The following is a 27704-nucleotide window of genomic DNA, read 5'->3' on the forward strand; positions in this document are numbered from 1 at the left end:
GAAGACGGACAACTCCATGCAATGTGAAATAAGGAATATTTTAAAAGTCGCATAGGTTTTTCAACAATGACATCTTAAAACTGTGTACAATACCAATTAATAATAGTAAAAGGAATGGATTTTTACATTCTGCCACAATTAAGTGTAGAAGACAGGCAACTTCTCTCTAGATTTCCATGTGTCTGTCGACAAGGGTATCATTACCTGTAGTGCTCATTCCCCATTAGTTGGAAGTAACTAAGGTGTAGGCTAAGATGTCTTCAATAGCCTTTTCAGGTTAAGAGAAGTAGGACATTTACCTCCAGTTCACTTCCCCATTGCAACCAATTGTAAATTTTAATTAATAGATTGGACTAGTTGTATTAGTATAATTATACACTGCTTTAAGCTTTGTGTCACTGCAGTAAATTGTCATATTTCTTCCTGCAATATGTCAGTTTTAATCAAAGCAATACTGACTAAACGCTAAGCAAATAGATTAAAATGTTCATTTCACTGCACTTGATTTTAGATGATAACATTTTCTTATCATTAGAATATTAAATTGCTCCTAAGGGAAATATGACTTCTAATATCGTAAATGTAAGGTTTTGATGTGAATATTGGCCGTATTGAAAACCCATTGGCATTACTTTGTTTACGCATCTACATGTATTCCTGTACAGAATGTTGCCTCGAGATTGAAAGCAAACAGTCTTCTCAACGCCCCTTCTCTCTTTGAGTTCATCGCGTGGATGTCAAAATGGTTGACTGACAATATAAATGATTCTGGTTCATTAATTAATATTAATATCACTAAAAAATGTTTGAAGAAGCGTGAATGTCATTAACCTTGGTATATCAAAAACAGCTCCCCGCTATTAGTGTTTTTATTCTACATTCTGAAGAGTTCAGTATAATTAATATTGGCCTCATGTGGCAATATTTCAGATTGACAATAATTTGTCTTCTATTGATAATTTTGAGACTGGTGGAAGAGTTTACATTTGACAAGGAAAGAATTTACTTGTGGGTCCACGTAACAATTCAGTTCTAACAATTCCCATCTAATAGAAACACCACCCTAATCTGGGTCCGCTTCCAAATCAAGTAGTGCTCCTTAGCACTGCATATAGGACCCAATTATTAAATAAATGTCTGCTAATAACCCCCTGCTTACTAACATATTGGTTTGGAGAGGTACATCTCTCTGTCTTGCCCTATTTTTTTTTCCCCGTTTTCAATACATGTGCAACCTTTATTGTACATCTGTGTATTTGAGCTGCTATATAAAATCCTGTTCTCCTTGCATTTCTGGACAATTGTTTTTGATTGATTAATAGTTTTGACGAATGTATTTTTTCAATACAATATTTAATAATAGTGGTACCAAGCATTGTACCTTTAAATGACAAGGTTACAAAGCTGACTTTCATAATGGTGAAGTAGTTCACACAGTAAATAATGCTGTTATCTGGTATTTTCAGAACAAACAATGATATTAATTACTAGATTAACTATCATAATAATATCAATGGCCGAATGGCTTGTATGTGTAACACCCCGATCTTCAAATCATGGGTCATGGTTTGCACACACTCATAGGTTGCACTCACGTCGTACAAGTACAGTGCAGTAATAACTATAGCCTTGGATTCTTGGAAATCGTGATTCATTCTGAGAAATGGTCGCCTGTCGATCAGCGTGCCTCGATGTCTGCAATAGCCACGTGCTGGTCGAAGCCGAAGCCGCCTAACAAATGAAAATTATCACGACAGCTTACTTTCCGAGATACGAAAAAACGACATTAACGATATTAACGATAATTCTAGCAGTTGAGAAGTAATAATGTTGATGTTATATAACTTCATGTAATAATAAATAATGTTTGAATACTTGATAGTATTCTTAAACCAGAATCTGGCATAGTTCAGGGTTGCGGAATAGTTACGAAGCTTGGGTTTGGATCGGCAAGAAAAAAGGGTGAAGACCGGGGGGCTAGGGGCTGGCAACTGTTCTAAATACATAAACTACTATTGTGACCTCTCGTAGGGTTAGGTTGTGTTCTAAATACATAAGCTGCTATTAGGTTGAGCCTAATCTTTTTATCTTTTAATAGATGTCCCCATCCCCCATCATTTTTTAAAAATTTCGTTAAGGGAGAAAATCATTTGTTTAATCCTATAAGGGATGAATTGTGCTCAGTGTAGTACAATAGTGGTTAGGAAACCTCAAACTTAAACCATTGTTTGAAAAGTCTCGATGAACTGTTCTTTCCAGTCAGTTAGAAGATTCTTGATTGGGTACGTTCGATTTGTCTACTAATCAAGGCTTGCTTCAACAGGGTTCTACTTATATGGAAAGTACGACCAATCGAACAAATCCTCAACATATCTCTACACTCCATTGTCTTTAATCCCAACTTGGATGTGAGCTGAAATCAGGGTTTAAGAAATAAAAGCTACTGTATGTAACCAAGGAGTTCATTGGAGAAACTTTCACTGTTATAATGTATGTAATTGTTGCTTATAATGTCTTTATTCATTGAAAAACCCACAGTCGGATGGAACAATTATTAACCGAGGCCTCTTCAAGAAACATTGGTCTTTGGAAAACCAAAAAGGAATCAGAAACTGGCGCTCTCCGGGTAAAAATTTGCTCATATATGTATGTAGACGTTCGTTCACTTTGTCGCTTTACTTACGCAGTGTTTTCTTGCCATATTTCAGATTTTTGCCCAGTCTGTTGGCACATGAGTGGCTTCGATGATGGAACCAATTCTAAATGGAAATAATTTTATGGATGAAAAAAGTCTTATAAAAGGTAGGTGGGTGTTTGTGTAGGTTGGTTAGATTCGTGTAGGAATATTTCCGGTGTGTGTTGGATCGTGGAGGCGATTAGAAGCGACATTCGGTTCTGCAAATCTATGTCCCTGTTCCTTTGGAGAACGGTTTATTGACGTGATATCTTGCTCTCTTAGTCTCCGATATGACCGATGGAAGTATGATGTGTGTTTGTTGTTCCATCTTTCATAATATTTTTTAAAGACTATAACTTTTTTAAACTTAACAGTAGCGATTTTAGTAATTCAAATTTTAAAGAGCTAAAGATAGGGTTCAGGTTGGTGTTAGGAGTGGGAATTTTAGTAATTTAAATGTTAAAGATAGGGCTCAGTTAAAGGTTTTAGGAGTAGAATTAAAGATAAAGGCTCAGCTAGGGATAGGAAACTTTTAGTACCGTCTCCCCTCTTCTGGCCTGTTACTTTGACTGTTATGATAAAGATTGAACACAACACAACACTAGCTTTAATCTGATATCCTCATTTCTGACCCCTACCCAACAGTCAGATTAAGACTGCAGGAAGGACATGGTGATGATTTAAGAATGATGTGTTGCAATAGAACTTATATTGCTGGCAGGGTATGCTTACTCTAAGCCGACACTAGATTGCATTTAATATTCTCTGTATTAATGACCCCTTATCATTCCCCCCCTGCCCCCCCCCCCCCCCCCCCGCTCCCCCTTTCACATCCCTTTTCATCAAGGCTGAAGAAGGAGCATACTGATACTCAATATTTGATGGTGTTGTAGGATATGCTTACTCTGAATAAACACTGAGACCTCCCCGCCCCCCCATTCTCCCATATCTACTTAATCATATAGATTGTTTTCCACAAAAATACTAATGAAAATTTTGTTTGTTGTAGGGTACAAGAAATAACTTTACATAAATAATAAATAGAATATTTCTTATATTGGTTTTTTCTTTTCATTTTGCCCTTTTTCGTTGTTGAATGTTAGGTTTTGTGTTTTCGGTCCTATATTTTACCTTCTCGGTGTACCCTGTACTCACCTCTTTCTTTCTTTTTTAGGTAACAAAAGTATGGAAAATGGATGATGAGTGGAGGTAACCAACGACAACTCGAGTGTGATAAAGAAAACCAAACCAGAGAAGAATTTAGTTAAGTCAATCTCGTTTTTACGGATATACTTCATAGTTTAATTGCTCAGCAAATCTTGCTGCCTCCCATACTCGCATTTCTTACGAGTTAGGTTTGTGTTAGGTTTCCACTAGGTTTCATGTAAGGTTAGAAATAATAATTCGTTTAGGGGTTGCCGGCCAGCAACATAAAGATTCGTTTAACTTGATTTCTGATTAATTTGATAGGGCTATGACAGAGGCGTTTGAGATTCGAGTATGGGACTAAGCAAGGTTGAAAATTTAAATATATCCCTCCGGATATTTTTAGATATTTTGGGCCGACTTGACTGGAAAGATGAGATGTGTGCAGACAAGATGTGCAGACAAGATGAGATGTGTGCAGACAAGATGTGCAGACAAGATAAGATGTGTGCAGACAAGATGAGATGTGTGCAGAAGAGATGAGATGTATTATCTATATCCTTTTGTACTACACACAATCTCACCATCGAATCTCGACGTTCTGAGATTCTGTGATGGGGGAATGTTAGGTTTGCTAAGATTAGGGGTTTGCTAAGGTTAGGATTTGTGTAGGGCTCACGTAGGTTTTGATAAGGTTCGTGCTAGGTGTTGTAGGGAATAAACTTGCTTGTGTTAGGGTGATGTTAGGCTCGTTTTTCTGGTTAAGTTCGTTTAATGGAGATTTGTTGGCCAACAAATCATAGAGTTACCGTAGGGACAGTAGGTGTGAGATTGTACCTTGACTAGTTACGAAAGGGCTTGGAAAAAAAATCCTTATGCGGCGTAACATAACTAAGTATTTCTATATTCGTCCGAGTATAGCTTCCCATGTGACTTTTGCATTAGGTCGGACACAGGTTTCCATTGATGTCCGAGATTCATGTATATGGTTTTCCTGTCTGGCAAAGTCAGGAAGTGTGGACGGAAGATTAACCTGTCATAGCTAAAATCTCTGTATATGTAATAGTATTGTATTGTATTGTATATGTAATAGTATTGTACAATTATATATTGTAACACTTTGTTTTTATTGTGTCTTTACACAACCCCCCTCTTTCCGCCTTGACAAACAGAACATTTTTAGAGAGTATTGGCAAGCTGACCTCAAGTGGACATTAAAGTCCCAAAAAGAGAACGGAGGCCGTTGGACTCAGGGGAAACGGTTTTGATGGGCCGATTGCTAATGCTAGAAGACTGGTTAAAATTGCATAGGAGACAAATAATATCATAATATTGTCATTTGATATATAATCATGCAATAGACGTCAAAATATCTCAAATACTTCAAAACAGTCAAATATGTCAAAACCTTTTCAGCGCATAATCAAAACATGTCAATCAAATTATTCAAAACATGTCAATCAAATAATTCAAAACATGTCAATCAAATAATTCAAAACATGTCAAACAAATCAATCATAACATTTCTATGTTCAAATGTTTGGCTGCAAGTGTAAACAGATGGCGAGTACATATATTGTACTTTTAGCAATAGTAAAGTTGATCTTGATTTTGACATTTATATGGGCTGTTTTCAATGATACATTTTCTTAAGACGCTTATAAACGAGGTACAGTGGCTAGTGACCATGAAGGTGAACTCAGATCCTCGTAACGTTCCAGTGTTGTAAGGCTATAAATAACAACAGCTGATTGACAAGAAATATCAAAGTCTTAAAATAGTAAACCTAAAGCTGCCACCAATCTCTTGTTTACGTTCGGAACAGTCGGGATTTGTCATGATAATTAACATCTCAATATAGCATCAGTTATTGCATCAAAAAACCGTTAAAGGAACCTTAAGCAGATAAACAAGTCAGAGACTTAGCAAGATTGTAAAGAAGACAGATTTGGCGACCGTGGCGATGAATGTATTGTAAACTTTACAAAACAGAATAAAAAAGACTTGATGCCAGAAGAAATTCCTGTAGTTTGTTTTGTTGATCCAAGACGCCATAAAATACTGTACGGTGTTAGATTTTTAAATACCGATATGACGAGTACCACAACAGACCAAAAACATTTTAACATCGAAACTTATATAGAATAACGTCATGTTGATGATCCAAGATTCGCTAACAGTTACGGTACGATACTTAACCTTTATCTACCGATACCATAATTTATACCAGTGAGCTTATACCAAAATAAATTCCTGTTGTGTAATGCCGAGAGGTTTAAAGACACCCATAACCCAACGGTAATAGACTTTCAACTACCCAATACCACGTATTATAACAAAACTTGATACGATATCAATCGATAATATTCCAAGACTACTTTTTTACCCAAGATGCTATAGAGAACGCTATGGTTTTGTTTTATGCCTTTTACCACGGAATTTCCACTAATTAAACTAAAAGGCTTATACCAAAAGAAATTCTTGTAGTATAATGTCTTGAAGTTAATTCAAGAGACTAAAACACGGTTTAGACTTTCGAATACCAAAATATTGTACTAAGCCTTGAAACCAAAAATGCAATTCCTGCAGTATTATGTTGCGTTGAATTAGTCCATGTATTATACCAAAAAAGCGAGGTTTATCAGATACCCAATACCACAAATTTTTAGTAGAGATTTGATGCCAAAAAGAAATTCCTGAAACATTACCTTGTATTTTTGATCCAAAACGCCATGAAAATTCAACGTAAATTGTACTTTTAACAACTGCATTACACCAAAGACATGATACCAGTGGGAATTCCTGCAGTAAGAAGATTTGTTGATAGTTGATATCTCTGTAAACCACGCTACCATTAAATAGGATTATGTTTAATTATCAGATTACCATTAACTATATATCAATACATAAGATCTGATAAATCAGTCGCTAAACCGTCGGATATTATAATTTTTATATCGTTTTAAGTCAGGTAATTGTCTACTTTGGTTCTATTATGGTGAACGACAAATATCCGGTTAGTGCTACAGTAAATTATCCACCGACGTTAAAGATACTCTTGGTGAACAAAATGCTAAGCCTTGGTCACTGTCCAGGATTGTGGCATGAAACGTTTCTGCAGTGGTATTATGTATTCAGTCGAAGATCCCCCCTCCTGCTATCCTAAGAAATTAGACTTATATAAACGACGATTTTAGGTATGGTGGAAAATGTCTTGATCTATTGCGAGCGTTATTTAGTAATACATGCGACTAAGTTTGTCCACTGTTTTGATTTGTGACTGCTCAGTTTGTTCTTCTGGTAATGATTGTCGGCTGGAGAAAGCTGTCTTGAAAAACCTTCGATCTCTTCCCCGTTTGATATAGTCGATTTCGCCGTTAATACCATCGATCTATCGCCACCATTAATGAGCTAATGATGGTAATTTTTATGGACCTTAACGTTGTTGTAGATCATTACGGTATTATAAACGTGTCTTTCTCTAAACATCTAATTACTCCCAATAGTGGCTTAATGGTGGGAAGAAAACACTCTTTAAGTTAGTATAATACGTATATAATAATAACACTTTCAAGACTATATAATGAGTTCAAATAACTACAGAGCGCTGTAATGTTTTAAGCATTTTCAATGTCCTTGATATGGGACATATACACAGAGAATGGAGAAATTAAGGGCACACTGTTTGGTAATATAATACCGCCAACACACTATACTATGTATATAATAAGATCATGTTTTTTGGAGAGTGAAGTAAAATAGTAACATTGATACAATTTTCTGATTCGAATAAATTCATAAACTACTCAAAAATAAAATTAAGTCATATAATAGCAGTCGATCGTAATTTCAATCGAGATTCATGTATTTTGTATTAGGATTTGATCAAATCGCCTCCCACATACTGTTCTAAACTATGTTGATATTAAAGTACAAAAAGTAAGCAAGAAAATAAAACCAATTTAATGGAACTTGAGAAAAACTTTCCCCACAGAGTATTTAATAATGTTTTGGAAGTAGATCGAAAGAAGTTTTTTGTTTGAGATAAAGTGCTATAGTGTTAATATAACGTAATTGTAAATAACGATTTATACTGACATGTAATAACAACCAGTTTAAATTGTGCTTTAAACTGACACAAAAGAAGTTTTCGTCTTTTTATGTGGAATGGAGACACTTAAAGTAACGAGTGTGGTATAAGGTACGATACAGTAAAACTAGTATCGAGTGGACGAGGTGTGGGTCACTGAAAATCGCGAAACGGTTAACGTACCATGTCGTTTCGCAATTTCATAGCTTCATTTTGAATCTTTACGATATCTCGTCCGATGTCTGTGGTCTTGAAAGCCATAACCAGAATTAAGGCTCACATTTAATTTCGTTTTTCAATCCTTCATCGGCCCCATCTCTACAATTTTACATTCTTAATTTTTCAGTAATGCAGTGATATCATTTAGTGTTTGTTCAGAGATTCCTTTTTCTATTTCCATTTCCAGATTTTCATTTATAAAATTTTCAGTTTAAAGGATATTACTTACTGCTATGCTAAAGTAATTAGACAATTTTGAATGAGCTGTTATTGATACTACTGTTTTTCAAACCAGATGAAAAATTTAATTACATGTTGCACCCGGAGGGAGTCCGGATACTCTTTGTAAAAAGGAACTGAAAACAAACTATTAATTTTAGAAGTATATTCATTCTATAACGGATCTTCTTTCAGCGTTCACCTCGTCGTCTGCACTTAGCAATCTTCACAAAAAATTGTTGTAGGAATCATTATGACTCATTTTCAACTTTTACTAAATACAAATATCTATCTTTGATGATTGAAAAACCAAATCTGAAAAACACAGCTTTGTAATCAAAATCTTGATATCAACCGAAGAGCTTTTTCGAAAAACCATTAGCTTGCATATTGAAAAGTGGATTCAGCGGTAGCAGCTAATATCTCTAGAGAACGATCTTCTTCTCCTTCTCTCTTGCCATGGAGTAACGCTTCCTCTTTTTATTGTTTTTTAATACCAAAACAAATTGTTAATTATTTTGCTACAACTCTTTAAAAGCTACAAGATGAAAAATTGATATACGACTTCTATTTCAGGCTGGATACAACAATAATGATACTTAATAGAAAATTATTGATATAGAATACTGATAATGATCCTTTATGAATATAAATTGATTGTGTACTTTTCTGGTATTAATATAGCAGACAAAACCATATTTCCATAATTAGACCAGGAAGTAGATTACTAATTGCCATATACCAGTTCTACATATTGTTTTAGCTTTTATTATTTATTTAACACACTTGTTATATATTTTTTTGATCTTTCTGAACTCTGCAATATACATTCAAGTAACTTAGCGTCATTGTTATTAATGCAATGAAGAACTTCTATTATTTTGTAATAATTATTTATTTGCATGTAGATGTTTTTCTATTAATTCTGATTATGTCTCTTTTTTTTGTAACTCCATATTTGAAAAAGACAAACATCATTTGCACTCGAAAACAATCGACGTGTCGAAGGTTGTACTTACGAACTGCTTTAGAAATAATAGTGCGCATTTATCTCACAGATTTACCATTAATAGAATTTTTTTATCTCTCTTCTAGACAATCCTCCACTGGATGGCGTAAAATGCCTCGATGAGACAGTGATCAATCGTTGTGTTCGAAGGGTTCGTCGGATCGCGACGTTCTGGGGGAGGTACTCCCTTAAGGGTGGGGGCCTGTGGACTTGGCTCAATCAGTCACTGTCGTAGTTGAGCCACCGTTTAACTTTATAGTTCTTTAATCTAAATTCATTCTCTTTACAATGGACAAAAATATAAAACTTTATTTCAACATGAATTATTTATAAATATAGTGTGAAATTTGTTAGAAAAGAGATCGGTTACTCATTTTAACGTGTTAAACTCGTCTGAACAATTATTAGAAACTTCTCTATTTTCAGACAATTTTCATATATCAAGTAATTAAGAATAATTCATATTATACTAGATATAGTTAATTAACACGGACTTGAATTCATATAAAACGAAGGTTAGGATATTTCACCAACATTTCTACAACTTGTCGACTCATTACACTTCTAGTTATTACAAGGTCATGGTTGTTTAAATATAAGCTCTTTTACACATGTACAAAGAAGCCTATTCTGAAGATTGAAAGTACGGGGTTTAAATTTTAGTTTATTTATGAGATGTTCTTTTCTGCTTTGATCATCCGTTCACAATTTATCAAGGGTTATCCTTCCTTTATTTATTATTCAATTATGTAATTTTCATATTCAGATTGTGTAGTCCCATTGTGCCAAATAAAGTTTATATAATAGTGTTTTGTTATAGATCTTACAGCTGAACTCCATTACAGATGTCCGAAGTAATCTTTAGATTAAAAGTCCGACACCTGTATCTTCTGTAATTTAAAAACAATGTGTGATCACTGGATCAATGGAATTGATATGATTTTGGACAAGTTCAAATCTGACGATTTTGTCGATTAATGCAATCCTTAAACTTTGTTAAAACATAAAGATCGGTTGGTGCGCACGTTAGACGATACGGTTTTCAAACGATTTTGATACAGATAAGTATGATTATTGAAAGTGAAGAATTCTAAACCGAGTTTAAATATGACATTTTTTCAATAAATTCGATGAACATTGGTTATTGCATTCAATTGGACTCGTCATGGTTCATGCTACTGTTATATTGTGTCAAACATGGCCCTTTTAATTCTATATTGGTTCGTATCAGTCTAGGTATATACTGTAATAGATATGTCAATTAAATTAAAGTAGAAGATAATTAAAGTAAAATCCCTGATATATTTCTGACACAAGACAGAATTTATTATGAATTAGAATCGATCTGGAACCATTTTAAACATAACCACAATAAGCTAGGCGTAATGAAGCGTTAAACAACGTGCAGAGTTGTTCACTATCACATAAAGCACGTATTATTAGTACGCAATAACTTTTAAATTGCATTACATCAAATGTCAAAGATTAGCTAAATCGATATGTTTTATGATTGAAATTCTTAACACCGTCCTTATCGATTATAAAACTTTATTGTATCTCCATCAATTTACTTTGTACACGTTGCCATCAGTTTTTCTAGTTTATTATATAGAAGGTCATCGTGTTACCAAGCTATTGTGTCGACAAAACAGTGGCTAAATCAAATTAATTTTTCGACAATTTTCTTGAGAGAACCCTATTAGGAGCTCCATAAGATGCTCCATGACGTTTCAACAGAGTTGCTGCATTTTGAATTAACCTCTACAGCTGTTGAATTGAGTCTGTCTGTACCCTACTTGTTCCTTCGGTGTCGGAATGCTGGCGCCTCCACTTTGACTCTTAACGTTTTGGAATCTCGAGGATGTTCTAAATGCTTACAGTTGCAGTAATGGTTGAAACTTCATGACCTCTGTAGGTTGATTCTGAAGCATGTCCATCATAGTCTGGGCACAATAGCGAAACCGACAGGTAAAGGTCCTATTCACAGTGGTCAGTCTGATGAAGACTGTTGTCAATAGAGCACCATTGGAAAGTTATATAGGATTGTTTGACTGTACCATATCTTGGACCACACAGTTTTTCTGAAATACTGCAATTCTACAAATTTGATAAAATGCAAATAAACAGAACAGGACAGATGTGTTATGGTTCTTCTTTCAGAAACGTGCACAATATTCTGAAAATGATAGTTCCTATTTGCGTTGACATTTCCAACAGAAAAACTCGATTTATTCTCAATTTCTATTCTACTTCATTCTAATTTGATCGGCACATGGCAATAAAAATCTAAATCGGCTTTATAATTTGTTATTTCAAATCGAAAACAAAGTTTCTATATTAAAACAGTAAAATAATAGCCTGGAAATATCACCGGTATTAAAGACAATCTATATGGCAACAATCATAAAAATCGCAAAGGAAAACGACACGTGTTTGAGACAGAAATAGAAACTACAGCTCAATGTTTACAGCTCCTTCTGTCTGTAGGAATCATAATTGTCGTAGGGGCCACAGAATTGTCACGGGGTCACAGCACTCAATGGTTACTCCACTCATTTTTATACACCCGCATATATTGTGATCGCCCAGTCGGTCAGTCTCGCCGTCAGGTCACAGTGGCTCGTGCTTACTTCACAGGCAGCAGTTCTTTAAGGATTCTTTTGATTTTTATTTTGTGGGTCAATGTTATTATGAAAATGATCCCTATCGATTGTCGTGATGATCAGATAATTTTTCACATAAATATAGTGAGCGACTTAGCGTTTTTATTCTGTTAGCTATATTGTGCAACTCGTGTATTTTTTATTTTTTGTAGCCCTTATCGATTTTCGTGATGATCTCATAATTTTTCACCGAAATATCGTGTTCGGCTTTCTAAAATGCAATCATAAATATTGATTCAATAATAACTTCTTGACAGTATTGACAAACCATTGTGCAAAAAATTATCGAAATAAATTACGGAACGAAATTCAAATCAGCAATTTAATCAGATTGCAAAAACAACATATACCTCATTAGTTTAGAATATATAGTTGCAGTCAATGCAATTTCTGCAGGAAATCGATCCCACGAGTGATATTGGATTGGAAAGATGCTAAAATAGATTGAATCATGATTGAATTAGAATTTAATTGCAGGCCTGATATAAGATATCACATTGGCGATTAAAAAACTGAGCGGATTCAAAGAATAATTCAAAGAGGGGGGCGTTTAACAGAGAATGGTTACGTTGCCGCGAATTCTATTCAAACAAGTATAGATTCATAACTAAATACTGTATAATTGTTAATATAAGGCATAAACGTCTATATTGCAAATCCCTTCCTTACCTTGGAATTGGTACCAAGGCGTGGCCACAAGATATGACGTCGTAAGCAATAGATGTCATGTCGTGGACGTGTGTTACACAATCCTGACCACTGGATACGAGGTCTTCACCAACAAATGCCATGTTCTGGTCATGTGGTATCAGGTCGTTGCCACTAGGCACCGAGTCGTGACCAGCAAATGCCTTGTCGTGGCTATGTGACACCAAATAGTGGCCTTTAGATATGAGGTCGTTATCAATAGATGTCATATCCTGGCCACTAGATAGTCAGACAAATAGATACCATGAGCTGGCCATGTGATATCTGGTCGTCGCCACTAGATACGTCATGACCAATAGATACCACGTATGGACCATACGACGATCATGTGATGCCAAACCATGGCCATGTGAAGCTAAGTCATGACAATTATATACCATGTATGGACCATATGATGCCATGTCGTCGTCACTAGATACCAAGTCATGGCCAATACATACCATGTATGGACCCTGGTTTTTTATAATGGCCATGAAAATGCATAGTTGATTAAAACTACATCTTAGATACTTAAACTAAATCTTTACTTAGAACTGACATGGCGGTAAGCACACCGAGCATCAATGTCCGACTTCTCAATAGCGAATACCCTCTATGACGTCATGTGACCTTATGCAATAAACAGATATACCATCGTGGCTTCAAGATAGCAAATTGTAGCTACGATGTAAAATAAGATGACATGGATATACCCAATAGTATTCCATGTACGTCATATATTTCAATATATTTGTGTTATTTTTGTCTAATTAGTAAGTGGATTTTGATGTTTTAGTACCTACGACTTCCGATAACGTATGTTGACAAACACTTCAATATCTTTAAGTTCAATCTAACAATGTTCAATAAACATGTTTTAAGTACAGGGAAGATAAAAGGTTAAAGATATATGAATGGTTTTTTCTTTGTTGCTTCCTTGACCAGATTGGTTTTCTTCGTACACACGTTCATTATACACTTGATTCAATTCCCACAAATATTTTGAGGTTACATAACGTTCAGATATACATTTTCAATGTAACTTCTTTGACTATGTTGTACATATGGGTAGAGTTTGACACGGGTGACGCTAACGTGTTGTTCCAATGCAAAAATTATTTCCCAAAGTAAAAGATTATAGAATATACCTTGTTTCCTTTTTCTTGTTACTTCCTTGACTAGGATGTACATGGCTGGGGGTGCTCTTACGTGGTTCACTTCAAAAGATATTCTAAGCAGATAAACGGTATTTAGTCATCTTGATCAGGTTGTCTTTCTGGTACAGCTTGTCGCGGGTCGCACAGACGTGGGATTACAGGTTACACTTTCAAGATGTTAGTTTTTAGTTGAAGCTCTGAATAATTGTATTGCTTGGTACAAGTGTTGCTTGAGAGGTCCAACTTCCAAACATAATTTGGGCAGATTGAGGGTTTATGTTTTAAACTCTTTTTCGTTTGTTGTTTTTTGGTTAATGTTATTGCTTGAAGCATGTGTCATCAACGTGGTCCAACTCTCAATATTATATTGGTTAATTAAATTTCCAAACTTGGAATTTTTTTTAAGTGTGATTGTGTCTTAGATTTTATCACTAGTTTTACCAAGAGTTATCCGTGCATGTCCCTCGACATGGAAATAAAAAGGGTATGATTAAGAAGCTCATTGCATTTTACATAGGGTTGTCCGTCCCTATTAACCCGATCAGGCTTGAGGGAGAAAGTAAAAAGGTAAACTTTATTCGTTCATTTAATTGCATTTCTAGTGGAGTTTCTATAAGACTATTCTTGTGCATACAAAGAGCAGCCTTTAACTGCATTGCGTGGCAAATCGATTTATCCAATCGATATGCAAGTAAACTATCAATATTAAATCATATTAGTCTGTTCTTATTTCAGATCATAAAAGTATTGTTGATTATTATAACGAAAATGTTATATTATTAGCTGTGTTATTCCTGTCAATAGCTCAAGGGGATCTGAGTAAGTTTGCATGCACAAGACCAGAATAATTTTATACTTTTACAGTCAATTGATTTGGTGATAGAACTAAATAATTATTGGAATTATAACAAAAGTGTTACATGATCATTCTTGGTAATATTAGGCACGATTCTTTTTTTTTTTATCTAAATCACCATCAAAGACACCACTAGACAACGAATATAGAGCTATCCAAATATGTCACTGTCGGTGTGTTCAGACGACTAACAGGGCTTTAGTTACAGTTGAGGAATTGACGTTTATTCTGGACCCTGCACCTGTGGCGAGTATCATTCACAAAATCTTAAAATTGGCTTCATCTGATTGGTCAATAAGTAAATTTGATTAAAAAGTTAGTTTTATTATCCAATTACTAAACACTTTTCTTAAAATTTGGATTACGGTGCTTGGGATCTTTTCCTCAAAAACTTTCATCACTAGAATATGTCCTGTATTTGTGGAACTCTATATTGAAGAAATACCATGCTTGCGACAAAATTGGTCGTTAGGTTCTTTGATAAACGGGACACATATCTTTCAGACCTGATCATATAAATATCATCTAAGATGTAAATACTGATGAACTGATGTCCTATGACAGACATTAGCCCACTCATTATTCATGGTAATAGTTCTATAATGTAATACAGCGACATAATCTCCCCATAGACCAGCTATTTGATCATTTTGATAATTTTTCAGATATTCATACGAGTAGTTCCCACGCTCCGTTTGATGAATGAAGAACATTCTTTTACTTCCTTATGTTCTGTCGCAACTAGACTTTTCTTCTACCCCATTCGTCGTCATCCTCTTATGCACAAAAGGGAGTAACATTTGTTGTAATCAGTTCATTTCTAAAAGCAAGTAATACGAGGTGTTTCTGACCGGAAGTTCCTTTGGAGAATGATCCGTGTATCCTCCACCTGTGTACATCCATGTATCTATGTGGTAGGGATCTAACTTTGGTGGTTTGTTATTGGGCACCCCTTCTTTATACAACACCTTTCATCGTAGGAATCGACGCTTTTTGGATCGTCAGGCATGCACTCCCAACACTGAGGCAGCCAACTCTCTTCCGTCAGATTTTCATGTGTAATGGGAAAGAATTGTTATTGAATGTGATCCCCTCTTGATCATTATGTGGTCCGTTATGAGAAAAATGATATGAATGAAGTTTTACGTCCTATTTTCCTGCATTGCGTGAGCTAATGAAAACGGGCCCCCAATCGCAATCAGCATCTGATGATTTATAGAAACGTCTATGGACTCAACTACCCTAAGATTGTGTTTTTCATTATGCTGAGTTTGAATGGCAATTTTATTTGGACTTGATGAACCTGAATGAATAATGTTATTGATTGTGATTGAAAACTGGATAAAATAGATGAAAAACCTGAAAGAAGGAATTTATATATTATGAATAATGGAGACAATAGTAGATTAGATAGATTTGTCTTAAGACAATAACGTGTTGATTGAAATATAAATATTTTCTGATTCACCTATATCCTTTACTCCTACATAGATAAGAAAGAATGAAGACATGATTTTGCAGATTTAAAACGTGTGGAAGATTAATAAAATCTGTTATATTAAATTTTTTTTTAGAATTTCGTGTCCTGTCTTCTTTTACAGATGCTGCTTAAAAAGGCTAGCGCTAGCAAGTACACAGTAAAAACATTTACCAGAACAGTAGTCTGAGAGATAAAGAAATTGCTAATTTTGGGCTGAACCAATATTCAATATTGAAGAAATTAAGTTGGTCTTGCTGATTTCAATGAATTTATATTTTTTAATATGAAACATCCCTCAATACACTGTGCAGTAAATTCAATAACACCAAGTTAACTGTATTATTGGATATAACATATGCGCAACTGCTTTCTCGATTTTCAGATATGTTTAAAACAATATACACTAAAATAATAATTACACGATTCTGGTGTTATAGATGTATTGAGAGGAGACTTGGTGAAAGCACTGACCTGGGTCACGTAACACAAGTTATTATTTATATGTAAAAAACCAATCTGATTTAATGCAGATCTGATTGTTTCGTTTCGTGATTTTTCTGCGGGTTACTACATGTGCCATCAATGATCTGTCGAAATATTTCTTTTAAATGTGTTCAGTGTACTGCATAATTGGTTATCATAATTGATGCTAACCAATGAAAAAATGAAAAACACTGTTAAAAATGTTTGAAAATTCGCCTGGGAATTTTTACACGATATATTGTGTACACCTTAATATAACACCAACGAATACCAAAAGGCCAAGTCAATTGAGTAATTGAAAACGGATCAACATCGCAAATCATATTACACTTGACATGATATTTAACAATTTAGAAACCTGTAGACCCTTGCCAAGACTCTCAGACTTTTTAGCACAGTCCCTCAGATGCAGTCGCTCAACAAAAGGTTTTGTAATAAGGCCCATTTCAATGCAGTGCAATGTAAAATGTAAAATTATACAGTTTAAATGTAAATTGAGTTGTGAGATATTTTTTAAGGCATGGTTTATTTTTCAATCATTTCTCAAAAGTCAAAGACACTACATAATGACAGCAATGTAATGCACATCTTTCCGTCTATCAGATGAAAGAGACCTTAAGCGGGGAAATTCCTTTTCACCTGTCAAAGATATAGATCAAAGACATTTGACTTTCATTATCAGCCTTAAGAAGTCACAACAACAAAAGAAGGATACAATTTTTTTTTATATATTTGAAAAGTTCTTAAACAATAAACAATGAAACGGACGATCTATAAAACTTTTTATAAGAATAACAATGGATTTCTGTTTGAAAATATTTCAATATTGTCAGGGAATAACAATTGACTTTGAAACACGGTGTTAATCTATTTATTGACTGTTTCAATCAAAGTGTTAATGGACAGTCAGGGCCAGAAATAATACTTCGTTACTATTAGTTTATTATAATAGTTTCATTAAATCATCCGCTATATTATTATAATAAATATCAGTGACTGAAGATCACACAGCGTGAAACTCTGTGTAACACCATGTTTCAGTTTCTCTTTTATTATTTCTATAACTCTATATAACTATATATCTTACAGTCAAAATATTTTGTTATAGAGTTTAATGTAACCCTCGATTAGTTTTCAGATTGATTGTACGACTTCAGCACTGTTAAGAAGTCTGACCTCTGTGCGTCTAATTTCCCCGTGTCATTGATGCAAACGTTGGCCTCTATTATGCAGTCCCTCTTAGTCTGCGCACAGCTGATTTAATTATTAAATTACATCCAAATTTCTAAAGCGCACACACAAATACCGAGGTTCCCAGTACGTTAAGTTTTGATAATCATCTTTTTCTTGGTATCAAGGACTAAGTGACACCCATTACGCCTGCATCGGGCCCTTCTATCCAATTCTAATTCTGTAATTGGGCTCTGATACGTTTGCCATAAACCCCCCTGTAAATTATTTCTCTTGCATAAGCAACGTTTTTAAAAAGGCCTCCAATCGCAATTTAACTCCGCTACGTCTGCAATGGGTATTACTTCAAATTGTAACTTTAATTTGTCTGCAATAAAGCCATCTATCGCAATTAAACATTGTCTTCTTCAAAGCTTGAATGTGTCTACAATAGTAGTATTTAATTCAAATGTAATAGTTAACTATTTTAGGAAACAAATTATTTTGTCGAACCAGATTTGTCATGGAGGCGTTCACTTTCTCTTTGTGAAAACACCGATAATTTTAATATGTTCTGTCAGTTCCAGGAATAAGATGATTCACATTCCATATAAAGACAGGTTTATCCAATAATGGTTGGCACTAACTCCAATCGGCCTGATAACGCTGCAATAAACTACAGCAGAAGATGGAATTCAAATCCAATCCTCTATCTGTGATTGAATTATTGTAATATAGTGGAGATTATGTCGGAGTACATTAGGAACATGTATTTATTCAATTTGTCATGTTCAATGTAGGTGTTATTCAATTTTTAATCTACGGTGGTTTCGTAATAGATAGAAAATGGAATGAAAAGAGCAATGATGTACTTTATCCGAAGTGGGTCAGCACCTAAAAGGAATGTCATTGTTACAGAAGTATCGGCAGCGAACTTACTGAACGAAGTAAGGTATCTAGTTACATCGAACCCCAATTTACCCCTTCGCTGAAGTGTCACTGACCGTGCAAGTTGAATATAATGTCTGTTTTGTACAAAGACATGATTTATCCTATAACAACGGCTCTGCCACGTCAACTGCAATTATTTTTCTTTAAGAATATGCGTATCAGACAGAAGTCATTTATAACACACAAAAACAAATAAAAAACAAAATCTGTAAATCAACCAACAATTTTAATTGGAATCGTTAAAATTAAACAATGTGTAAGTATGCAATTCAAATATTTCGATATTCCGACGCGTTGATGTGTTAATGTGTTAAAGGGATACAGGAAGTTTTCTTTCTATTCCACGTGTATCGGGAGCGCATGAATTGAACCTAGCCGATATTCTGTTCGACATTAATTTATGGACACTATAAAATTTAACTAAATTTTAACAACACTATTTCAAATACTTTGCAATAGGTGAGATTGGAATAGTACCAAAAGAAGCTATAAATATCCCCGATACACATACAAGACCAAGGAAACATCTTCCAAATCCCTTTTCAGTAACCTTTGTCTGAGTTAACATGGAGCACTAAAAAAAATATTTTCTGAATATGAGACGAGACAATGAGATAGATTGATGATGAAGTCACGTGTGTTTACCCTGTTTTACATTGAGCATCATTTACTTGATAACGCATGGAGATGATTTAATAATATTTTGTTTTGTCATTATCATGTTTTTCACTGCAGTCATAGTTGGTCTGTATTACTTCTTTCTTAAATCGTGTTCAAAACTGTATTACATAGGGATATATAAATTAAAAAAGGTTTCTTTAAGAAGAAGTACAAGATCGTTCAATGTTGAAAATTCCACACAGGTGACAAATAAAATAATGAGTAAATCCACAAAATTAAAAGTTAACACATACAAATCACCAGTTACCGTCGTACATAATTCAACCATAAAGAAAAACGAAACGAAACATTCCATTGATGATGTCACAATTTAATATTTCTTTTCAATTCACAAACGAAGAAAAAAAGAATCACAATCGATAAATTTAAAATATCATAAAAACGTAACACGGGGATCACATGTTCACATACAAGACGTTTTGACACCATTCGGTATCTTCTCGTTTATTTTGTAATCAGTATTATTATCACAGAGCGCCGAACAATGTTCGGAAAGTTTGGGAGAGTCTTTAATAGCAAACCTTACCCTCAGTTTATACCCATTTTTATTTTCCTCAGTTATAATTGTAGCCGGTGATCTGAGGCTGGTGCGTTCGTGGGAACCGCTACTGGACGTGGATGAGTTCTCTCGATAGCGTGCAGAATGGCGCCGTTTGGTTCCGTGTAAGGAATGATAATCTTCCGTTGATGACATACACTCGCTTAATCCATTGGTTTTAAAACTGATGGTACGATTGTTATTGGTTAACTTGTTAGGACAGAAAACTTCCAATAAACCACGTTTGAGTTTTATATTAAAAAATCCGTACCAGAGAGGGTTTAAAGCACTTTGAAATAAAGCTATGGTTTCCACAAATGCCATCACAGTAGCGGGAATTTTATATGTGTAATTACTGTAGATTTTTATTAAAGTTGCTACGAAGTATGGAGTCCAACAAGCAATAAAACTAGCAATAATGGTAAAGGTCATTTTTATGGTTTTAATTTTAGCTCGTGGAATGGCCTTTTTATCTGCAATAGAGCGTCTTAAAGGACAAGTGTTGTCCTTATTTCCAGCAGCAATTTCTTTTCCTTGTCTCCAAACCACTAATACAAGATTTATGTAAAAATAAGAAATCAAAATGGCGGGTATCACAAGAATATACACAGTCATAAATGTGAAGTAAACTTTTCGTTGCCACCAAGCAGTATAACCACGTGATCGGCATCCATATTGAATCGTTCCATCCGTATGAAGGCCATCTTCTGTTTGTACAAAAATTAACAACTGCGGAAGAGCGAATATGAACGCCAACACCCAAGATACGGCGATCATTCTTTTCGCTCTAGACGTAGTCGCACGGTAACTTAACGGTTTACAGATAGCCATATATCTATCAAAGCTCATGGCAGTTAGTATAAAAGTCGTACTCGCAAGTGTAACAATCTGCATGTACGTCAACATTTTACATGCGGCTGGTCCCAACACCCATTCACCAAACGCAACAAACAGAATTTCCGTAGTCATGGTACAAAAACACACAGCTAAATCTCCAATGGCTAGATTGATGATGAAGATATTGACCCTGCTATTCCGTTTACGGTAACGACTACACGTAAGCACAATAATAATCACCGTATTTCCCACTAGCGTTAATGCCATAATAAACACAAGGGACGCAACTCGCTGTATCACATCCGGTGTCCATATTTTACCGGTAACGGGAGTAATCCTAGAACAGTTGATTTCTGTAGTTCCGGTGGAGCACAAACTTGTGTTGGATATCAACGTCAATGTTAACCCTTTGTACTCGCTTTCATTAAGGGCCATATTTCATAGCCTCTCGCGGTCATCTTCGAATGTCTGTCATTTCCAATCTCAGAAATGAAATATAACCATTTAAATGAGCACTAAAACTAGCCATAGCTTCTAACGTCTACTTGGAATGGCTTCAATTTCAAATCTCTGCAATGAAAAATGAATTATATAAATGTGCATTACGAATCCTAACAACCCTAATAATAGTCATAGCTTCTAGCGGTCATCTTCGAACACCCGCCATTACGAATTCTGCAACGACATTAATTTATGAGCATTAAGACCAGTCTATCGTGGAATCTAATTGGTCATTACGGTGAATTATTTACTATAAATACACCACTCGTTACTTTCATCGTTCCTTAATGATTCCCTAACATCTATTAATCGTTAACTCCAGGATCTCATATTCTTACTTTCTAGTCCACAGTTCCGACTGTCACTAATGAATAACGAGCTATGGTCAGTTTGAAGGTACATCACAGCAGGGTATCATCAGAATGATTTATGTACATGCGTGAGGTAGCTTTCTCGAGGTCATTAGTGTACAGTTTGATAAACTGGGGTTCAGCACAGAAGAAAATGGCGATGAATATGCCTTCGCACTCACGGTAACAAACGCCCACGGCATAAACCGCAAAATATCCTATACTATCCTATTTTTATATCGACGTATAAAAAAAAGTGTCGTGACATTCAAGATCCAAGGATAAGGACTTGAAGCTATTGTTTGTCACAATCGTTCAGTCCAGTTCAGTGTCTATGTCCGTATGTAATTTCATACATATATGTACTGTTCTTTCTTAGACGTTATATGATGGCGATGTTATAATAATGTTGAACTGACTCAAAGGCTTTGAAGAAACATTACCGGTTCAAGGATTGTGGCGTAGAATCGACAATGTTTTACCGGTTTAATTCTTTATCTTTTAGGATTTTAAAAATCAGCTAAACACAACCTTAATCCCCAAGGCAAATCTGGAAAAAACTGGAGGAAACTTTTGCAAGATTCAGTAATGTCTACATAATTCAATTCACTTATCACCAAGGGTAATTACAATGTTAGTGAAAATTTTCTCCAAATTTAATCAACGAAGTTTCAAAAGTTGACGGCTCAAGGACAATCTTCATTATAGTTCTTTCAGAGAGCTCATCTAACGCAACATAACAATGTCATCATAACACGTTCGTAATTGTTGTCAACAATGAAGAAATTTGTCACTTGAAATATTATTTGAACCACTCCTGACTTGGTGGCATTTTGTGGTTTTCTACTGAGCAAGTCGTGACATATCAATAGTCAATTGAACCCTGAAATCTTATATTCAGATTGACATAATGTGTTAAATTGAAAGCTATATATGTTATAGTCAATCTGTGAAATCAGCCATTTCATGAAATGCCTGAAATTTTTAGCCTTTTCATGAAATGACCAATTCACTCAGCCATTTCATGAAATGGCTAAATATTTTAGGCTTTTCAGGAAATGGCTAAAATATTGCTCCAGCCAATTCATGAAATGGCTATACAATCAAATGTCAACATGTTTAGCTTGCTGATTTTTGTTTCGGGCCGATCATCGTATTAATGTATGTATTAATGTATACATGATGGATCCACTTTGCGATTGAGTGTGTCAATGCGACAAGCATTCATATTTCCCAAATTTTGCATGAATTTTCGAGTTCTATTATAGACTACAAATGACGCATGTTGGTGCTATTAAAAATATGCCGAGTAACCAATTGCGTTACATTACAGATTGACGTCGCATGTCAATAAATTGAACAATCGAATGCACATATCGTTGTTTCTTATTTAAGTCAATTGGAAGCAATCCTCCTTCTGCTCTTTTTTGGTCTAATGGAATACAGTATGGTGTACACTTTTTGTGGGTGAATGAAATGAATAATGCCTAGATTGTTCCAGCATAAAGCAATTATACTACACTTCATAATGTCCTGAATGAATTCTTAAACAGGCGGTCATCAATTTAGATCGACAGCAGAATATATTGACAATGTCACGAACAGTCAGAGGCAAATTCTATTAATACACTTAATCTTCAATAAGATATTGAAATACCATATAAATGCCTGCTTTGTGACATTTATATGATGCGTCGTATTATTACGTCTATCACGAATGGCCATTACGCATTGGAAATCTCCATAATATTGAGGAGACCATAGAATGTCAAGGCTATAAGCCCGAGGGTAGATATATCACTTCGCATTAATAGAAATATATAGAACAGTAATGCTCAATGATCTCTTGTAGTAATTATTAATGATATTCGATATGCTGCACAGAAACTGATTGAATTCTTATTAGACTCCCACATAACTACTGAAATTTGAACAAGACAAATTATGCTGAAATCCTACCCATCAAGAATGCAGGTTGTGGAACAGGCAGATTGAGACCACGCAGAATACAAAATATTCAGAGAATTACATGTAAGAAAAACCTCTTCTGAATCTAATTTTATATTGTGGAAGAAAGGTCCAATTTCGAAACACAGTATATATATTTCTTGTCTAGTTTTGACGTACAGACATATCAGATGTAGAAATAAAGAACATGCTTTTAATTGGTTTTATCTTTAATTAATCAGTAGTCTTATCTGGTGCTGTGGCTTTATTTTTCCTTACAGACTTAAAGAATATTCAATGCTGAAGGAACCATTATGGTTTATATCACGTAATCGTTAACGTAAACAGACACTAGGCTATTAAAAATCAATGATTAACTTGTACTTGTATGTAATATCTTACGTATAAGTACATTTACCTAGATATATACCTAGGTACATGTATTGTTATTGTTATTATTAAATATTATCTCAAAATATCAACTTGTCATTCTTAGCTGGGTAAACCACACCTCTATTAAGCATTACCCCTTAGTAAGCCATTTTGAGCATTCCCTTGACTGGCTGCTTAATACAAGTTAGACTGTACCTTAGAGTCTTCATTTTATCGTCAACTGAATCTGATTTTAATGTTACTGGATGTGATTGAATGCCGGTTTATCGTTACCAAATTCCACTAAGCTCTCAAAACACCATAAAAGGTAAGGAGAATGAAGTCAATAGCTTTATACACCAGTTAGTCGTGGTTTTATTCGGCAGTAAAGAAAAAACCTTCAATGTTTGTTCAGTTTGTAGGAAACATTACATCTGTCTAAATTTGACCAGACTGATTTTTTTAAATTCCCAGGAAAACCAAATTTTCAAAGTGTGCTTGATTAACAAATAACTTTTCTGAAATATCAAAACTTCAAAGAGACCGAACTTATTGGACTGATAATTTGAAGCTTTCTATATCCTTATATTATTGATAAATTTATTATCAGCCAATTGCAGAAAGGCTCATATAACTGTTAATTTAAAATATAGGTCTAGACACTTGAACACTTAACTTCAATATTCCAGCTGTAAGTGACTATAAAAATATTCTCGATTTTCTTAATGCGAAATAACCGTGGGAATATCATGATCTCTACTTACAAACTGACGCCCAGACGATATGAAGGATATCAGTTTATGAAGTGGACCACATTCTGAACAATAAGCAAATGTACAGATGTATTTTGTTTTACAGTCTCGTCTTAATTAGCCTAATCAGGTACAAAAAAAGGGGGATGTAATACCCAATCATTTCATTTCCTTTTTCCAGCAGTCGTTTTGTTATGCTTTTCACACTATCAAAGTAAGTGAAACACATAACTGTTTTACAACTAGAAAAGATGGGTTCAAAATAAACTTAATAGCCGCCTTTTGAAAAATTTTTGGTGGAGTTATCCGCAAGGGATGGAAGCGTTTGTGTATGACTTACAAATCTTAATCTTCTCCGCAATTTTTAAATGCATGGCCTGATTTAGTGTTGCATGCTCATGTTTAAACACTGTATTCCAGTGGAAGAAATAAAGATTGTCTCGCCAACGCTATCAAAGATTCCACATTTTCTGTACATATCATGGCGTCGGGGGAGGTCTTTATCCTGGCCTGAAGAACCATTGTATATATGCAAAAATTTTCCCATTATATTAAAAGTGAAAGTAGAAGAGAGATTTTGACTTTTTATCTTTATTCATATTTTGATATCTTGGGTATTATTATTTTATATACCTAATTTGATTGAAGAATAAAATTCCATGTAGACTCCGCAGAGTCCTTTAATTTGGTGTCCTTTATCGTTTTAAATCAGCCATCAGGGGAATACTTTGTTCAAAAAGATTCAGAACAGACCAAAGTGGAAAAACTATTATTAAAAACTAATTACCACTCCAGGTTTTCAGATTTCAATAAGATTAATTGCGGCGCGGAGAATTTCTCAAGAGGTTTATCTTTCGTATATTTCAAAAGAAAATTTCTAATTTCATGCTATTCTTAGACAAAAATTCTTTAGAATTGAATAGAATTTCATAGAAATATAACCCAAGTATCACAGAAAGAGTGTCTGAAATAATCACCCATCATTAATAATGTATATAAAAAGCAAGGGAGAAAGAAACGACATTGTCATTTAATTGTGGCTTTATGCATAAGATCATTAGCATGAACAATTTTTAAAATAGCCGAGTACAAATTATACTTTATTTTATATTACATCCCCAGACAATATTCCAAATAAAAATATCACCGCTTGTCCCCAGTAGCATACATCCTGTAAAATGTTAAGGGAAAAGAAAGTTACTCATTCTTCAGTAAAATTCCATGTTAAGACGACAGTTGAGCAATACAACGAAATAAATCGGAATAGAATTTCTGTACAGATTTCCAAAAATAGGATTTCATTGTTGAAACTTCCGTTCCAAATATAAAGCTTAGATTTTTATTCTCTAGTGTGGGTTTGCTAATAGTGCCTATAATTTAAAACAAAATAACCACAAGTTTCTAACGAACAAATGTAATTGAATTTGACTGTGACATTTCTCTCGAGACCTTCAGATATACAATCTCCCTGTAAAAGCATGTTATTTAATTCAGTTGTTAAAACCGGTACGGTGTCAGATTAGCCAATTTCCAGAAATCACAGAACTTTCTTTCATTTAATTAAAGAGGCAGAATGCACCGATTTGTCTTGATAGATCTAAATACAATCTTAAGCAGAACTGAACTGAACATTATGGTAAAAATATTGTGAATATCTAACTTTTTTTAGAGAAGTTCGTAAAACGAATTACCTTCTCTAATTGCACTAGACGCCAAAACTATGAATGCTTTTAACATTGTCAACAAAATTGATAAATCAGTGTACAATGCATGGGAGACATGAATTTTATTGTTATTATGATGATTGTGTATACTTCAGTCTTATCTTCAAATGAACCAATAACATATCATACTGTCTGGTAATCAGAGCATTGCATACATCCGTGAAACTTTGCACCCAAACACTCTATATAAACATATTTAATAGACATCTTTTCTACGTACTGGTATAGATTACCAATAGAAAATTAATGTGGAGTAGTTTTCTAACGCCAATTTTCTATTCAGGTTATAAGAGCAGATTCTATTGGTTGATATCTAAATTTCTTTCAAACAGAAACACCTCTGCCCAATCATAGTTGTAAACGAACGATTAAAACATAAAACGGAAGTTTAATTTGTCCATTAACCTTGATATATAAATGTATCGTTGCTGGGAATCCCCAATAGACTTATTTTTTGTTTTGTTATATACCAAGGCCATGACAGAATAACATGATAATCGAGTAATATTTACAACAATACACCTTAGTCCCCAAGAGGCATCGTCTCTTCAACACTTCCGAATCTATTACATATTTCAATTTCATTAAGAAATCCTAGCGTTAGGGACTGAGGTTTGATTATTCATTATATCAATCGATTTTCAAACCGGGCAATCAAAACGCTATTACTTACGGTTTGTTTTGTAATCATGAACACGAATTTCGTGAGTATTTATCAGTACGGGCAATCCCTCTCATATGAAAAAGTCACCTCAGTGTTTTATGTCCTACTTTTACGCCTCAGTCATTGCATGGCAATAATACTTATCTTAAAGTGCTTATAATATCCCTTTCTTTGCACACTCATTTACAGCAAGAACCTTTCCGAATAACCCAATTGAAACAAAATTCAAGTACATGTACCTGGCAAAATCTTGCAGACATCTCTGAAATCTGGTTCCATGAAAGAAACTATTTCAGTATCAAAACGAAAGGTATTAATGCTATCTAACATTCTTTTAAGGTAAAAAATGGTAATATATTAATTCCTTGCTAAAAAGTCTAATAAATTAATATCAAAATTGACACCCGACAAGATCCAGAAGATAAACAGACGCCTGTAGTTACATACAGGCTTTTAACCTTTTCATATAACAAACTTACTTTATTTATATTTCAACTTGGGATTCTGAATGTCGAAGCACAGTTAGAAATC

At 34.5% G+C, this 27704-nt stretch overlaps 1 protein-coding gene across 1 annotated transcript; it reads right to left on the bottom strand.

Moving 5' to 3' along the window:
• Window positions 1-20233: 20233 nt before the first annotated feature.
• On the bottom strand, window positions 20234-21148 carry LOTGIDRAFT_65275 (hypothetical protein; the record flags this gene model as incomplete). Its single annotated transcript, XM_009053585.1, has 1 exon — window positions 20234-21148. A coding segment is annotated over one exon (915 nt), but the record flags the coding sequence as incomplete, so codon positions are not given.
• Window positions 21149-27704: the final 6556 nt, after the last annotated feature.

This window comes from Lottia gigantea (assembly GCF_000327385.1).
Source record: "Lottia gigantea unplaced genomic scaffold LOTGIsca_20, whole genome shotgun sequence".
Lineage (NCBI taxonomy): Eukaryota > Metazoa > Mollusca > Gastropoda > Lottiidae > Lottia > Lottia gigantea.